Below are 12,789 nucleotides of genomic sequence, written 5' to 3'. Positions count from 1 at the left end.
TTCTCTCAACAAAAAAAAGTCCATGGCCCTTCAAAATGAAATAAGTTCATGACTATCTTTTGTATTTAATCACATTACTTTATTTTAACAACATTTTTAAGCACAAAACACTTCACAAATGAATATGAAGAAAAAATAGCCTTTTTCGCACTTCAAAACCTTTTGCACATTAAACGGCAAACCTTGATGTTTAGTCCATTCACCCGTCCAAAATGGACTTCAAACCCACGCCTTGTAAGTCTTTTTTCTCAAGTCTAGACTTGTGATTTTTTTACTGAAAACGCATAAATTAGAAAAAAGAATACAAAAAAAAAAAATTACAACGGCGCGCACTATATTCAAAAATCAGAATTCAGATTCCTAACACATGGACAACACCCACCCTAAAAACATATTTTTAATTGTCCTTTGCTACTTTAGTTATTCATATAGTACAATAACAAGTCAATAAAGTGTTGTTAAACAAACCTTTCATTCTTAAAATGATAAACTGCTCCCAGTTGTAAGGCAAACAAAATGCTCTAACAGACTCAAAAGGCCCAACTAGCCATCATCTTCAACAATATCAGTAAGGAAAAGAAGAAACTAGGAGCAACCAATCTCCCTTAAAAGATGAAAGAATCAAAAAAAAAAAATTCAATTACAGGAGAATGAAAGAATAGACAAAGATACAATAACCATAACCATTTTTGATACACAATTACACCAATTTTTTCTAACTCCTTTGTTTTAGCGAATATTCGATCCTCCTGTAAGTAACTGGGGGGTTGACTGAGTGATTCAGAAACCTTTTTGATCTAGAAACTGACTGGCCATCTTGCGCTCGATTCTCGTATCAGCAACCAGCAGCCTTTAGAAAGTTGTCATAGGGACTAGATGCAGGTAGTCTGAAGACGTTTGGATGATGTTGATATTCAGTCGCACATGGCATAGGACCAGTGCTACTAACCATTTGCTTGTCCAGATTATCGTCGAAGTTTTGTTCAAGAAATGGGTTCCGACTCTGCAAATTTGAAGTGTTTTGTAATATTAGGTGCTCTAAAAAAGTTAACTTGTGCGAGTAATATGCACGATGAAGAGTAAATTTAGAAGGGTAAACCATTACCTGAGGAAGACCTGGATAACAAGGCATCAGATTTACTTCATTGTGTGAAGAGCCATTGAGGTTTTCTTGTTTATGTTGAGTGTTTATGAAAGTTGACATCTTCTGTTGTTTTCCCGTCAAAAGGGCTTCACAATGACCAGCCATTTCCATATATGGAACATCAGGTGTCGTTGAAACTGATACTCTTCCAACTTGTCGTTCTGTCTCTGTTACCTGAAACAAGTTTGCACATCCTGTGTTATTCGGATGAATGGAATACCAATAATAATAAAGCAACTATTTTAGGTCTAGATTCGATCCTTTCTCTATCTGAGGACATGTTGAGTGTATGTTCAAAATACTTTCAAACTCCTTACTTTTCTTGTACTTACAAGGTCTTAACCTGAGTAGTAGCTCAAGACTGGCTTGTCCAGGCCCGTGTCCCAGCCAAAAGAGTAACTCGCCGCAGTTGGTATCATATTAAAAATTTCATTTTTAATTTGTAATCATGTATTATATGTTTCTATAATAAGAAGAGGATGGGTGACCAACAGCAAATCTCATTCTGCTGTTGCTTCTGCTCGAGCAACTCCTGTGATGAAGAGGATGCTCGTCGCTAGATTGTGGCTGACTCTCTCTCTCTCTCTCTCTCTCTCTCTCTCTCTCTCTCTCTCTCTATATATATATATATATATATATATATATATCCTACGAAGATAGCAATATTCTACGAATGATTTAGCAAAACAAAGATAGGTGTATATAGTTACTAACAAGAACACAGTAATATTCAAGGAATGTTGTTTTATTTACTATCCCCAACTAGAACCTGAAAAATAACCAAGCTCTTCATAGTTTATATTTTCATGTTCAATCATTGTGGACCTTAAAGAAAACTAGACAAGGTTTCTTTTGATTCGAAGATGTGCGGTTGTGTGAATGAAATAAGGTACCATACCGAATCCAAAAGTTGATTGACGCTCAAAAGATCAGGACTTTGAGTAACCAACTGCGGTTTGGAATCTGTTTGGTCGGCTTTAGGAACAATGTCATCATCTAGTGTTATAAGTGGAGGCACAATCTGCATATAAAAAGAAAGAATGTAATCAATCATGTCGCTAAAGTAGCAATAACATAAATTTTTTGAATGGAGCACAGTAATGACCTCGTCTCCAGCTTCAACTTCATTCGGAACGAGTCCAGAGATTTCTTTTGGCATCTCCATGAACATTTGAGCTCCCAATGGACATACATCATCAGGCATGAAGTCATTTAGCAACTGATCCCTTATAGTCTTGGAGTCCGACTGTGCAGATGCATACAAAAAATATTTTGTTCTCAATCAAATTGCGAATCTACTAAAAATAGCACTGTGAAATGCTTAAATGAAAAACTAATTAAAGATGTTACATCTGATAAATATCCCAAGTTCTTTATGATCACAGAGGACATAGATTCGCGTGATTGATTTTCAGCTAGTTTTATTGTTGAGAGAAACTTTGTAGCAGCGTCATCATCTTCTTTTGATCCATATGTTTTCACGGAAGGATCAGCACCAGCACTATTAACAGCTTCCAACTTGCAATCATCAACCAAGTGTAGAAAGGGGTCAACCTGATACAAGCAAGCACAAATCATTAAAGGAGTCAATGAGATCATGACCATCTTAAACATGATATATAGTTATACCTGTTCTACAAAATAACCAATGGAATTAGGTAGAAAAACCTTTTTACGTTCAGGTACAAATTGATAGACCTAGTAGTCATTACACATGTATCAAGTAAGAAATGTTCGAATAAGAATGGACGAACTGCTTACATACTCTTATGTGACTTACAAAATGAAACTTTGCTTTTGTTTGCTTCATTGATCTGAAATCTAAATGTGATGTAAATACGCACATATGCATGCGTTTTCGGCTCAAGAAAATGTCAGAATTCGAGAAGAAGACTTGTTTTAAGATCTAATTTAACTAAAGAAATAAATATATGCAGAAACTCTTTTTGAAACAATAAATTGCACACTTGGCTTGAGAAAGAGGAGATAACACTGCAATTAATGGATATTCACCTCTTCTTGAAGTGATGCCTTGGCCAATGCAACAATAGGAATGATGTTGTAGGCTTTTGACACAAAGATGATCATTGATGTCGCCATTGTGAAGAGAGACCTACGGCCTGATGGTGGTAGTGAACCTACAAAGAAATTCATTTACCACGCAATTTAGTCGTTCCTGAAAGTTACTCATCCATCATGTCGATTAAGACACTAGTCCAACTCTCCATGATTATGGTAAGGACTAAAAGTCAGGGTTGCAAATATTTATATATACTGCTAATTCTATTAAATGCTGTCAAAATATATTTCTATCTGTTTTAATATTCTTGGCCTTGTAAAACAGATTCCACTTGTTCTAACATGTAGCATAATGAGATGCTGAAAGAAAACAAAAATGATAATATCTGCAGCACTAGGTGGAATATACATCAAGATGAAAAACTCCAGTACTTTATTTCTTAACTATGTGGAGAAATAAGAATGGAACAGTTTAAATCTAACAAAATTAGAATAACAAAAGGGTATCTGCAAGTTTGGAAGTGCCGGGATAGGGAACAAAGGCTCGAGAAAGTCGTAAGTTTACAACTTAAAAAGCCTCACATGAAACCTATGTCCTGGAAAGCAACCAAGCTTTCCCCGTACCATACAAAAGAAGTTATATCCTACCTTCGCCTCCAAGAGAAATGTTCCTCAAGGAAAATGCTAGCTGAAAACTTCGAACTAGAGTCTCATGATTGGAATTCTGCAAGACAAATGAAACATAAAATCCAATGTAGCAGCAGACGAACAAATGGTAGCCGCAAGAAGGATTTCAAGGTCACTAATAACAAGTAGGAAAAGAACTATATAAGATAATGGGTCCAATCAACTCAAAAGCATTTTATTTTGAAAATATTGGCCCTATAATCTTACATACTTGTAGGCAGACCCTTGTCCATATGGGACTATTCTCAAAATGAAATGCACTTCAACTGTGTGTATTGGGTGGGCTCTCACATTGACAAATGAAAAAACATTGAAATATCTGTTTTAAATAGTAATACAAGTCATGTGCATCGGAACCTCACAGGCACTCCCTTAAGAGTTGGTTGCACCTACTAAGAAAGGAGTTCCTGTTTTAAAATTTGTTCTTTAGATGATATTTGTTACTAAATATATATTTTTAACTTATTTAATAAGATCCTTTTTATTCTTTTCACTAATTAAATTAAGGGTAGGAATTGATATTAGATAAAGGGAAGCATCCTACGTAAAAGGTGGGGTGAACCATATAGAAGATTGGATTATTGTTTGCTCTTTACTTGTTAGCAACATTAGAGCTATTTGAACTTTTGAAGTATTATTTCAAGGTTTATTTTAGTTCTAATTGTTGGTTTCAAGAATTAATTGAACTCTAGTTATTTATTTTATTATTTTTTAGGGTTTATGATCAGAAACCTCCTATCGACGCTTTTGGATCGAAAAGTCAGATAAAAGTCCATCCTTAGAGGACTATGATTACAAAATAATTAGAAAAAAGTACTGATTTCTTACCTTACTTCTGGCAAACAAGACCAACAAGCTGTATGTATGAGCGATTGCCTCGTAATTTTCGGGCGTGTTCTGAGGGGAGATAGACTGAGCCCAGATCGAAGAAAGCAAGAGAGTAATCTGACGACTGCTCAACCTAAGGGAAAGTGGATCCTGGAGTTTAGTCAATATAAGAATGTTATAATAGGTAGTCGAAAAGAAAATTAAAGGATTTAGAGAAAAAAAAAGAAAACTAAAAGCTAGTATGTTTGTACCGGTTCCTTATTTAAATTGGCCACTGGTATTTCTTTGGTGCTTGGTAAATGAGCAGGTTTCATACTATGAATTCGACTGTAAGACGACTTCAATCTGTTCATGATCCCACCACTGCTGCTTTGTTGCCTGGCATTAACAAACTGACCGTTCTTTACTTGGCTAGGATTTTCTTGCGAGGAAGATTTCTCCTTTTTCAGCTTCTCAAAAAGAGCAGCTGAAGAAGAAAAGACAGATACATTTCTTGAGAGAGTCCTTTTCAAATCGTTATCCTTTAGTGAATCCGAAGAAGTAACTGCAGAAGGACTTGGACAAACAGAAGATGGCACAAGAACAACAGAAAAGATGCAGTGAGCTCCCACCCGTGTTTCGTTGTCTGGATAGACCATGGCCACAAGCAATTGATGAAATAATGCCTCAGGGAACACCTACAGAATAAAAACAAAACAAAGTTCAGAGGACTATTAAGAATTCAACAATATATTTTGTTTATAATGTTAGCAATTGAAGAAATTTCTTTTCTAGGATACCACTGAGAGGTCCAAGATACAGACAAAGAGCTAAACTAGCAACAGATGAAAATAGTTAATATTCACCTTATTTTGATATGACAAATTTGGTACAGAGGCTAATATTTGTGCCGTACGATACACAGCAGAAATTGTGGTTCTCGCAATTACTGCAATATTTGGTATATGCTCCATCATCACAGCCATTCTGTCAAGAACAGGGCCCGAATCTCCTATCTGTTCAACCCACAAAGGTAACAATTTCAATCTTTCTAAAATATTAAGCTCAATTGGAATTATAGAACAGCTTGTCTCATTAAAATTGAAACATAAATGAGTAAAAAAAAGGCAACCTAGTTAAACATCATGCTACAGCTAGTAGTAGTTAAGGATTTCAAGCTAGGAAACTACAAAAAAACGTAACAACAGCACCTTCTTTGACATCTGCACAAGGCACTCATCTACTGCTCCTCGGAACTTTTTATTCCAATTAATTACATCCTCTCCCAGGTTGGAATCATCAAGTGAGCAGTGTATGCCTTTTCGCAGATGCCTCATTAAGTCGGCAGTTGCACTTGTTATTGCCCTAGAATGATGAACCTTTGACTGTTTAGCAAGAGCAGTGGTGATCTGAACAATATCTAGCTGCATGTCAGGTTGTTTGATGACATTTTTGTGATCAAGATGTTTTATTAAAATAGATAACAGCAAGTGTGCATTCTGTCCTGCAATTTCATTTAAGAAAATAGTAACCAAATGAAAAAAATCCAGGATCAAGTATAGCATAAAAAAACAAGCAACATGGACGAATGCCAAGAAGAACAAGGATAAGAAAGAACTTCAATTGAAAGAAAGGGAAAAAAGAGATAACGGATTTTTACCAGACTTCTCCATCAAAACTTGCATGTCCAACAAAATTGGAAGAGCAAGACCATCACGAGGAGACCATAAATTTCCTTGGTCAAAATGGCGAAACAGAGACTCTAATACGCGTCGTAGAGTTGTAGCCTCCTTGGCTAGCTTTCCCAAGTTGTACAGGCATACTCTAGACCAGAAGTTGGGGCTCTTGGCATCTTCCCTCCTAAAACACAATAAAAAGGAAAGTGATAAGAAAAACCTTTAGGACTTTATGCCATCTAAAAGATCTTGGGAAAGACAAAACTTACATGGATACATTTATCTCTCCTTTTTCATCGACAATCTCCCTCCAAGAAGGGACACTTGTCATGATAACTTGAGAGGGAGGGACCTGATCATCTTGCTTGTCTTTATCAAGATTCTCCAATATCTGTTTAGGTTCTCCATAATTTTCGAGGATTACTGAAACAACCTGTTATGGTGAAGAACTCAGTGCAGATGAAAACAAAAGTAAAAAAGCATAAGATCATTACATTGTCAGAAATGATAATATTGATAGCCCATTCCACAGTATAACTGTTCATACAGAGACATTAACAATTCAATATAGAAAAGGAAGGAATAGTAGTGAACTAGTATCTGTATCAAACTCTGATGCCAAAACAGAGAATAGATGAAGCAGAGAGAATCCAACCACTGGCCTTTAAAGCTAATTCAGCAATTAGTTATTAGTTTCACGAGCCCGGTAAAGCCCAACCCCTATAAATCGGGGTTCATGTTCTTCACAATTCAAATTATGATACAGATTGATTACTTACCTTCTTTGTGTTTATTTTATTGTTTTCTAGTTCTGAAGCATCCACACGGCTATATCACATGTTTAGAGCATCTCCAATGCAACACTCAATCTTAGAAACTCCGAGTGCCACGTAGGATTTTTAGAGTTTTTTCTTAAAAATCATGTCCAATGCAACACTCTATTTGGATCTCAAAGATGACGTGTCGAGGGTGGAATAGAGATATCTCAAGAGGACACTCTATTTCTAGAGTGTCCTCTTGAGATATCTCTAATTGTCCAACTCATCAATATTTAATTTTCAACCAATAAAAATCAAGTCTTCTATATTTTCTAAAATAACTAATTATTTATTTACAAAAATAACTATGCCACATAAGTAAATAAGACAAGTTTAGAGTTTTGCATTGGAGACAAAAAAAAATTGAGGATCTCTATTAACGCCACGTAGGAGTGAGAATCTCAATTGGAACTTGACACATACGATGAATAGAGATTTTTTTCAGTTTTGCATTGGAGATGCTCTTAATCTGGTTACACAAATTCATCTTTACACTTAACATATTACTACAGTCTACGCATCAAAAGACCATACTAATGAAATATACATATTAGAAACCCAACTTGTAATAATTTCTTCCGACATAAATCTGAAATTTCAGTTTAGACTTGTGATTTGGTTTTTCAGATTATTCAATTGATATTTTTTCAGAATTGACAATGGTAACTAACAGGTTTTTCTAAAAGATAGTGAATTAGCTAAAAACATATAGCATTAGAAAATCTTTGCTGGTCACTTTAACATGGCCAAGGTCATGAAAATGTTGCTTCCGCCTAACATAGAAAACCTTTGGAAAGGATCAACGTGGATGACCTTGACACTAATATAAAGACACAACATTCTTAAAATATGAAAAGTTAGTCACAATTTTCAATGTCCGCACCAAGAAAAGATTTTACATAATTGTCCTACTCCAAAGCGTAATTCACTACAGACAGTTTGGAGGAAGGTAGGCTAAATCGAATTTCTAAAGCTATTTCTCTCGAAAGTACTGGGATGACTTACATTATCAAATTCGGCTGAAATATGTGAGTACTCCCCCATGAACCAAATCTGGGCATAAAATAAAGCAAAAATATGAGCACTGGAAAAACCTCAATAGCAAAGAGAAGGTGCAAATAAGAGTTAGGGAGTAGTGAGTTAGTGACTAAAAATAAAGATGGAAAACTATAAGCACGAGACTTTTATTTCCTAAGAAGCTAACGACAAAAGGTTGAAGAGTTATATACTTAGGTATGCCTAAAAACAGGAGTTTCTTTGATAAAACTATCACCACACAGCAACCTCTCCTGTTTCTTATGAAATCAATGAAAATAAATAATGCTTTTATAAAAAAAATTCTCTCAGATTAATGAGTTGATTACCATGATAGTTATGAGCACTTCCTCATGTAATTAAGTGTGCATGCATGTAAGCTCTCACCAAAGAGTTTGTAAACAAAATCTGAAACTTATGCTGGTGGGAACATAGGCTTCTCAAAAAAAGGCATTATAATGCCTACATAACCATGCTGATGAATGAAAAAAACAGTAGGTTTCAACCCAATCAAAGCCTCAATACGCTTTAGGCGTCTTTTGTCATGTTCAAACACAATTTATTAGTGAAAGACTAGAATACAAAATATTTATCATATCGTTTACCTTTTATGTCCATCTCAAGACTTGAGAAAGTAATTACTCTACTTAAAAGGAAAAACACAATGACTTAGTATGACAAGTTATAATCCTCAATGAAGAAAAAAATTAATACCATTGAAGAAAGGGCTTGCAGTGCAGATGATCGCAAATCCTCCCTCATTTCTTGAGTTAGGAGACAGAGTTTAGGAACGAATCCTTCTAAATTGAACATGTAAGTGCTATCCGTCTGTCACAATTTAGAAACTTATCATCACTTGATCTCCTCCACGACAAATGCAATTAACTCCTACCGTTAGGAAAAAAAAATAAGGATATTGATGAAGCCTCAAATTTACATGCTTGCTGACCTGACAATTTACAAAATCAAAAAGGGTTTGGCATCCTATGATCCTCATTTCATCTTGACGTGTTTGATCTAGCAGAATATGTACGATTCCTAGTAGGCTACTTGCAAACAAGGACCTGCAGTGATCATTAAGCAGAGATGAGCCAACACTATCAAAGAAACATTACTTTGATTACATGATATAACAAAGAATGTACTGAAATTATACACAAGCATCGCAACCTAAATGAAAAATAGATAACGTTTTTACAAAATTTTCTGAGCAAATTTTTACAAAGATTTTGGATGTTTCTGAATTTGTGAAGATGCATTCATCTGGCATGCCCACTAATATTATTTTTCAGATTTCAACTAGCCAATTAAGTTTCAAAATACTTGGAGAACATGAAAATATAGAGAATAAGAAAAGCTTTAAAATTAAACTACAGTAACGTACATTTGCTCTTTACAAGAAATCAAAAGCTTCTTGTAGATACACATAACGATTTTCGCATATTGAAATCGCTCATTTCTCAATTCCCGGTAACACCTTTGCTCAAGACAAGTTGCAATCTGTTATCATCACGGAACTTACATCAATAGGAAACTATGAACCCAATACCAAAACTCAATAAACGAGTTCAAGTGCAAATTAAAAAATCAGAAAGACAAAAAAACACTTTTGAAAAAGCTTATAAATATCTCATCATTAACTAATTGAAATAATAAGCCAATCCAAAACTATCAGCACGGTTCGCCTAAGTATCTCACCAAGCATTTTGAAGAAAAATCTTAAATTCCACTCTCTATAATTAGAAATCAGAGTAGAGATATTACATTAATTACGTATTATGGAGCATCTTATACACATGTAGGCAGAATCAAGGTATAAGAGAAAAAAATGCATTTGACAAACAACCCACAGATTTGTATTTAATTTGCATTATCTTATGCAAAACGAAGTAGGTTAGTTTACAACTCTTGCTGGTTCAGTTTAAGAACACAGATGTATGTTCTCATCCCTCTCAAATTTCTAAATACCCTATAAGCTGATCAAACTCATACATCGAGGTGGATCAGCAGGTCAAACTCCCAAAACAATGTCATAAATAACTTCATATTAGTATATGTGATAATACCCTAGGAATACGCAAAGGATTTCTGGAAGCATATTCGCACAGTTTGCCAATTTTTCGCTCGTTTGGCCCTTCATCCTACAAAGACAAATAGAGGAATCATCAAATTACCATAGGAAGTTAAGACTTGAAAATACCAAAAGTAATATAACAATATTATTGGTGAACTAGATAATAGTATCCACTAATACTAAAAGCATATCTATGAAGAGTTGAGTTTAGTAATACATCTAATATCTATAAAGTATAACATCTAGGGTATACATCAGCAATGTAAAGCGTGTCGACAACGTGCAACATAATAGCAAATTTCATGATTTTTTTTTCACTTGTTTACTACTTTTGAAACTCATAGAATTCGTTAATTAGTTAGTTGAGCTGATGGCAACTGGGGTGAGCAAAAGAGATTCTCAAAGATATATTTTTTACGCAACAAGTTTCTTTTGGAATCATTTACCATTTTCTATTGCTTTGTTGTCTTGGAAATATGGCGCTCTTAAATAAGATTTAAAGTAAAACAAATAAACGGGGTTGATTTAAGAAGAAAATTACAAATAAGCAAGATAGTTGAAAGAAAGGGAGGAAGATTATTTTTAGTGGATCACAGATTTCCCTCTATCAATAAATCTTCTGAGGAATATCTTTTACCTAAATACATAAAATACGAAGTTGAAGAAAAAACGTTGTATTCTTCACCAACTACAACATCCTAAGTTATAATCTCTCCACAACCACGAACGAACCTTTCCCGGAATATTAATAATCTTCTAAACGCGTACTACATCTTTAGAGCTCAAAGATCAACTCAATGATCTCTATTAATAAATATCGTCTATTTTTTTTTTTGACCATATTTGGACGGTTAATGTGATACATAAGCTGATATAAGCGACTATTGCCACTTTGCGAGCATGTCAATTACAAAAAACTAAGATGGTGGTACGATCTTTGCTTTCACATAGCAGGTCACACTCTGTCTCACTATATTAAGTGTGTCCTTGGATCCATTAGTAGGTTAAGAATCATTTGTCCTTGGCCACTAAAAGGACATCAACTCAGCGACTTGCACTCATTTCATAGCACACCAAATGCATGTCTCGTGATTCTCACTGACATCTTAATTTAAGCAAATGGTACATTGTCATTTGAGTGATATTACTTCGCCATAGCTCGTCATAATTTAAGTACTAGAGTCTAGAGTGTTTGTGCATGTCATAGTGTCACTAAGACGATAAGGGAACTTCCCAAATTTAGCTAACAACTTTGACCTTAAATTCATCTATACAACAATCAACTAGACCGATGGATAATGTTTCATGGGCAATATGTATCACAAACCCAAAATACGCATAACTAATACAATAGGAACGAAACGAGTAAAAAAGGATATAAAACAATAAAAATATTAACTTAAGAGTTAGGAAATTAGACTGCAAAAGGAAAATGTTGATAATGATCTAACCGGATATCGAGGAAAAATCTCCGCAATAATCTTCTTATATCGCTTCACAGGTTGTCTAGATCTTGCTCGCATGGCGGGGAAGAAAAAACAGAGGCTCCCGCACATTGGCAAAACTTTCCTCGACATGACACCCATCTTTAACCAGCAAACAAATTACAACAACCTTGATTATGTAAAAAAGTATCTCACTTTCTGCCCCCTACCAATCCAACAAAACCCCAACTCTGTTTCTTTTGGTTTTCTGTGATGTGAGAGATAACCAAAGAATATCAAGCTGATGATGAAAAATGAGGGGGGAAGGAAGAAATTACTTCTTCAAGAATCAGCAATAGGTTTAAACTCGCTACGACCAGCCTACAATAATTCAAAATTATGATTCAAATTCGCAATTCTAAAAGAAACCCTTAATTAGTTAACGAGTTGATAATTGAATTCCATGAAAATGGCGATCCATACATATAAAAGGAAAATGAAATGAAAAGAAAAAGATAGAATATGAATCTGTAAATTAGAGAAATGAAAATGAATTGGAGAATTTAGGTTTCATGTGTTTTTTGTTTTGTACCTCACAGATCGTTTGTTTTATCTCTTTAAAGAGCAGATCGGAGAGGCTGGAAATCCCTAAAAGTTATGCAAGAAGGCTCAAGATCTCCAACATCCTCCACCGCGGAATTAACAAACTCTTTCTCTCTCTCTCTCTCTTTTTCTCCTTCTTCCCTCCTTTCTCTCAATCTTTTCTCCTATTTATACCTTTCGCCTTGTTGTTTCATAATTTTATCATGGAGTATTTTAAATTGTTTCTTTTTTTGTCTTTTTAACATGGGTGCGTCGTATATAGGCGCGCCCCAAATTTGCCCTTGGGGCTTCCGTTGACCATTGACTCACGACACTTACAGACGTCCTTCTCGGACTGACCAAGCGGAGGCAATGCTTTGGGCATCGGAGTTGTTAGTCCGCTTAAGGTCTCGAACCCTTCAAGCTTTCCGTTGAAGCTTGAAATCCAAGGCATCGGATACTGTGGTTTGATCAAGCCATCGAATAATGTCGATTATATTTTGGTTAATTTCTTGATTTGTGT

General features: G+C 35.1%; 1 protein-coding gene across 3 annotated transcripts; it reads right to left on the bottom strand.

Annotated features, from left to right (window-relative positions):
- Positions 1–453: 453 nt before the first annotated feature.
- Positions 454–12,515, bottom strand: LOC147566954 (protein SEMI-ROLLED LEAF 2-like). 3 transcript variants are annotated; one of them, XM_086653548.1, is made up of 21 exons: positions 12,277–12,499; positions 12,023–12,065; positions 11,712–11,846; positions 10,253–10,327; positions 9,571–9,686; positions 9,136–9,250; positions 8,901–9,014; positions 8,157–8,204; positions 6,603–6,766; positions 6,318–6,517; positions 5,869–6,161; positions 5,524–5,673; positions 4,930–5,355; positions 4,679–4,828; positions 3,812–3,887; positions 3,158–3,282; positions 2,495–2,698; positions 2,250–2,390; positions 2,043–2,165; positions 1,106–1,318; positions 454–1,003 (listed from the first exon to the last, which is right to left on the bottom strand). In XM_086653548.1, exons 3-21 carry the CDS (start codon positions 11,844–11,846, stop codon positions 836–838), a joined length of 3,036 nt encoding a protein of 1,011 aa, XP_086509674.1. In that variant the 5' UTR covers positions 12,023–12,065; positions 12,277–12,499; the 3' UTR covers positions 454–835. The 3 variants fall into 3 exon arrangements, with proteins under 3 accessions (XP_086509674.1, XP_086509673.1, XP_086509672.1); XM_086653547.1 differs by having other exon boundaries at positions 11,712–12,065; positions 12,277–12,515; XM_086653546.1 differs by having other exon boundaries at positions 2,043–2,390; positions 11,712–12,065.
- Between the last annotated feature and the right edge of the window lie 274 nt (positions 12,516–12,789).

This window comes from Eschscholzia californica, unplaced genomic scaffold (assembly GCF_041429995.1).
Source record: "Eschscholzia californica isolate CP2 unplaced genomic scaffold, dmEscCali1.0.p SCAF_1, whole genome shotgun sequence".
NCBI lineage: Eukaryota > Viridiplantae > Streptophyta > Magnoliopsida > Ranunculales > Papaveraceae > Eschscholzia > Eschscholzia californica.
The sequence above is the reverse complement of the archived record's forward strand: the minus strand, read 5'-3'. Positions and strand labels throughout refer to the sequence as shown.